Raw genomic sequence first — 4,996 nt, 5'->3', positions numbered from 1 at the left:
GGGGGGGGGGGGGGGTGGGAGGGGGCGGGCCCCCGTCCCGCAGGCCCGGGCCCTGGCCAGGAGTGGGAGTTGGGAGGAGGGGGGGGCCGACGACAATGCGGGGCCCTTCCTCTTCGGCATTCAGGAATAGCCACTTCTGGAATAACCCATTCCAGAATGATCGGAGCTGAGAAGGCGGCGATTACATAATTAAAACAGCGATATTTCATGCTTTGCAGTAGTCTAGATCAGTTATTTTTGTAAACAGAGGCACGGTTATTCAACGAATCATAGGTATGCATGGCATGAGGCCTAGGAAAAATAATTAAAGAATGGTGAAGAAGGTTGCTCTGCCTTAGACTAAAGCACTGGTCTTTCAGAATTAAAAAAATGCATCTAAAATCCAAATGTAACAGAAGTTCCAATAATTGCTACCTCTCTTGTTTTTTGTTTCTCATTTTTTTTTTCTTTAAGCAGAGTATCGCTCAAGAAAACTCTCTTCAAAAGTGGAAAGAGCCCCTACTACAATGATGAACGCTGACATGGATGGTATAAATTCTTAATGTTCTTGTTCTTCATTGCTATTCTATTTTTTATAATTTCTAACTGTTAACAGAGGTTGCACTAAAACTCTCCTGATTTATTGCAGCTGTTGAGGCTGAGAATCAGGTGGAATTAGAAGAGAAAACACGGCTTATTAATCAAGTTTTGGAACTGCAGCACACACTTGAAGGTTAGCAGCTTGACACATCAGATTTTTTTACAAGTACACAGTAATAAGTAAAAGAAGAGAACCTGAGTGCTCTGCCCTTAGTCACAGTGTCCAGAAGTATGTTACTTAAAGCAGTTGAAGGTACAAAACCAAGGTCTTAGAAATAGTTTTTTTCTTCCTCTTTATGCAACATTACGTTTGCTCAACCTTGGTAATACACAGCAAGTAGAACGGGTGATACATCTAATGTGTCCAGGCTTATTAGAAGACACACATCTGAGGCTGCTCATCACTGAACTCTTGTTTCTCAATAAACTAGTTTGCAATAGCTTAATTCAAAAATTCAAGAAAGTAATAAACTTACAGACTACCAGTAAGTTTAACAAGTGGGTCAAAATACTGTGCTACAAAATAATATAGGAAAATGGCCTTTAGGTAAAACTTGAGTAGGAGAATGTTTTATAACATAATACCCTATGGTAATGTTTTCTGCATTAAAGGTGTGACTAGTCTGATGTAGGCCCGTATAACGTATTCATTATTGTATGCAATAGTGTCTAATATTTTTCTTATAATATCACCTTCGCAGATCTCTCAGCACGCGTAGATGCTGTTAAGGAAGAAAACTTGAAACTGAAATCAGAAAACCAAGTTCTTGGACAGTATATAGAAAATCTGATGTCAGCATCTAGTGTTTTCCAAACAACTGACACAAAAAGCAAAAGGAAGTAAGGGTTGACTCACAGATTATGTCATTGTATTGCTGCTGTCTTTTTTTTTTGTTTTAACTGGCATAGGCTACATAAGCTAAAATACTTCAGTTTGTGGCTTACTGGATTCTCAAAGATTATAAAGTTTGGTAATAAACAGAATTAAGAGCCTTATCATGAACAGGAGACAGAAGTTTGTGTATTAAGATTAAGCAATGTGCAAATGTAGTGTAGATAATTACAAAATTTTCATATTTGTTTTAAAAATGAGCATACCTTGTTAAAAAGCAGATTCAGTTTGTCAGGTTAAACAAAGGTCTGTTGGCACTCTGATGTCTTAGAGTAGAATTCTCGACTAGCCAAGAAATAGTTACAATATTGTGTTGAAACCCCATTTGATAAAAATATTCAGAGTTTAATTGCATCACTTTTTTCACCTGAGATGTGCTTACTGTGTAGTACCGTTCATAGCTCTACAAAACAAAAACCTATAAACCAGTTCAGCATTTCTGTGAAGTAGAAACAGTATGACATTGTTTGCAGGGCTTGCATACAGAAAAACACCTCAGATTTTTTGGGAAGGGGGAGAGTAAGAGAGGAGGAACAAGGGCAAGCAACTTAATCAGGGAAATACCAAACTGATGCAGTATCATCAGTGTGCTGTACTATGTGCACTTGAAACTATTGCCACTTTCCCATTTCCCTGAAGAATGATCAGGCACATCATCACAATGTATGATCTTCTGAAGTTCTTCTGTTGTGTGATGAAAAGTTAAGTAAAAACCTGAGTGATAAACTCTCCATAAAGAGGTCAGCAGTGCTCTGCATGTTTGTGAACAATCTGCAGTGAGGAACTGAGAACTAGTCTTTCCTTCCCACCTTTTACTTTCTTCCTGAAGTGCCAAACCTCTCATTGCTTCAGGCCTCAGAGCAGCTGTTTTCCTGCCTCAGAGCCTAAGCTTGTGAAGTGCTTTTTGAGGCTCTGCATAAAAGCATCTAGGGGAGAAGCATGCAGTGGAACAAAGGTGGATTTTGCCTCTCAAAACTGTGCTGCTCTGAGCAATGCCTGGTGTCAAGGTGCTGTTTTTTACTGGCTTGGCTGTTAGCAGGTTTTGTAGGGGGGCTCAGCCCAGATTAGGGGTCTGAGCACTTCCCACAGAGGCAGCATGTCCAGCATAATCAGTATTAAAGGAAAACAGAAGCTGAAATACAAACAAGTATGTAAATTTTAGCAGTACTTAGTTGCATCTGTTTCATCTTGCCCTACAGCAGCACTGCAGATTTATTTATGGATGTTAGCTAGGACTGAGTTCTTGCTTCAGTAATGAAGCCATTTTACTTGACCTTTTGAAAGGAAACCACTAGTTCAAGGATCTCTCTCAAGCATGGTGTGAATGAGTAAGTGTAATAGAAGAGTAAATCCCTCTCAAATTCCAAGTTTCTTAGCAGCTAGGCACTGCTGTGTCTCAAGTGTAAGTTGACATTGTGAGGTTCCCCCTCCCAAAGGTGAGGCTTCCCATTTCTCCCCATTTAAAATGGTTGTACAATGCTCATGGGAGTCAAAAGACTCTAAACAAAGTCAAAAGACTGCAAACAAAGCACTAATAGCACAGTCTTGAGGGCTGTTTACAAGTCTGGGTCAAGAAACCCAATGATGAAAAATGGATGATGATACCATTTGTGTCATGGAGTCCTTGTCAACATCTAAACTTAATTTTAATCTTCTATGGACTACTTTCACACATTACTGGAACTCTAAATTAATCCAAGAACTGCTAGCAGGTAGAGTAGATCACACGGCTAGTCCAGAGTTTGAGCATTAAAGGAAGAACAATCACAGCAAGCACTTGACTTCTAAAGATTGCATTGCATTACAGCCATCGTAGCTTTAAAGCCATGTCACTGCCATCTCCATCTGCACTGTAGGAGATCATCTGGTAACACAGCATGTGCTTGTTAGACTTCAGCAATTCCCAGGATAAAGTAATCTTAAAATTATGGTTTGGTATTGTAGATTGGATAGTGGTATTTTATCCATCAGTGTGTATATAGCAGTTATTTCATTTCCATGCCATTTTACATCCCACTACTGTGGCCTTCATTTAACTTATGAACATTTTAAAGATGTTGTATTTCTGACTTTACACCAAATAAAAACTTTTCATTTGTCTCGATTAGTTTGGTTTAACATTTGTAAACCCTAAAACTTCTCATAACTATCTGTAGTCAAAAGGTGAAAAAGCAGTAGGGTTAGTGATCATCTTAATGGTTTCTACATAGATGAGCTCTCTGAAAAACTAGATGTAATTGAGATTAAACCTGGGTTAGTGAATCTAGTTTTAGCAAAGCTTCAGTTCCTGATTCACTTGCTATTTTCAGCCATGAATCGTACATTTCTATCTACTTTTCTGTTCTTGCTAAAGTAAAAAGGTTCGGTAGACTGCATCCAGTCTTGTCAAAAATCTACAACTTGCACTTCTCTGTGTGGGAGACTGTCAAGCCAAGTTAGAAATGTTACTTTTTCCTACACTGTTAGTCTGCTTTACATTAGAGAGAAACCAGAATTACTTCATCATGCCTTCATGAATGTGGGTGCCAACGGAAGAGTAGCTTCAGTTGTAACTAAATAAAAGGGCCTCAGTACTACTTGGCCTTCCCTGCATGTAAAAAGTGTTCAGTCTGGGATCTGGCATCCTCAGTAAGAGCTCTTTTACCAAGCTACAACGTAGACAGTGGGAGTGCCGGCTGTGGAGGTCTTGCTACGCATGCAGTTCCAAAGATGACTGACAGTTTTAATAGCAAGACATGCTGGAACTGAAAATCATTATTTTGTTAATTTTAAAGCTCTTTCAAACAGCCATATATCAAGATTAAGTATTTTTCTGAAATACCTGTTCAGATAAAAATGGACAATGCACAGGAAGTGTGGGTGAAATCTCACTGTTACATTGTATCAATCAAGGGATTGCCCTTTTGCCTGGCTTTCTACATCTAGAGTCTCAAATCCCCAACATCCTGGTATTTCTCCTCTAATTACCAGCATAAATCTCGATCTGAGTAAGCTGATATGCTTACTCAGGATGTATACTATCTCTAGGTTCTAGGTGATCAAAGTTGATGGGGTGTCAATCAATACTTTAGGGGAACTTTTAAGTTCAAAATACTAAGGGAAGATGAGCATCCCCCATGGGGTGACCAATCCCATGGGGTAACTAAATCACATCAAAGAAACTATAGTAACTAGAGTAACTATATCTTATCAGAGAAAAAAAAAACCTCCAAAACCCCTAAGCAAACAAACAAACCAGACCCCCAGAACAACATCCAAATGCTGTAACAATTCCAAACGACTTTTATCAGGCTCAGACATAATTAATTTAAAAGATGAGCTGAAATGCTCTGTGACAGCTCACAGTAACTGTTACTAGCAGGATACCACACTGGTAACAGCTTCCATCTATTGCTTAAGAGTAATCTGGAGCCTTCATTTCTTACCTTTGCATGGAGACCTTAAATAAAGAGGTGGGAACTTCCAGTTAACTTAAAAAAAGACACAAAAAGCCCCAAATTAAACAAAACATATGAGACATTTCCA

At 38.9% G+C, this 4,996-nt stretch overlaps 1 protein-coding gene across 1 annotated transcript in view; it reads left to right on the top strand.

Annotated features, from left to right (window-relative positions):
* Nucleotides 1–3,575, top strand: part of SCOC (short coiled-coil protein) — a 20,195-nt gene extending 16,620 nt beyond the window's left edge. Inside the window, exons 2-4 of the mRNA XM_017732675.1 lie at nt 457–528; nt 629–712; nt 1,281–3,575. Of these exons, the coding sequence (XP_017588164.1) occupies nt 507–528; nt 629–712; nt 1,281–1,423 (249 nt within the window). The 5' untranslated portion in view covers nt 457–506 and the 3' untranslated portion in view covers nt 1,424–3,575. The remainder of the gene's footprint in view (nt 1–456; nt 529–628; nt 713–1,280) is intronic.
* Nucleotides 3,576–4,996: the final 1,421 nt, after the last annotated feature.

Source organism: Corvus brachyrhynchos, unplaced genomic scaffold (assembly GCF_000691975.1).
Source record: "Corvus brachyrhynchos isolate BGI_N302 unplaced genomic scaffold, ASM69197v1 scaffold444, whole genome shotgun sequence".
NCBI classification, from domain to species: Eukaryota; Metazoa; Chordata; class Aves; order Passeriformes; family Corvidae; genus Corvus; species Corvus brachyrhynchos.
This window is presented reverse-complemented; position numbering and strand designations above follow the sequence as displayed.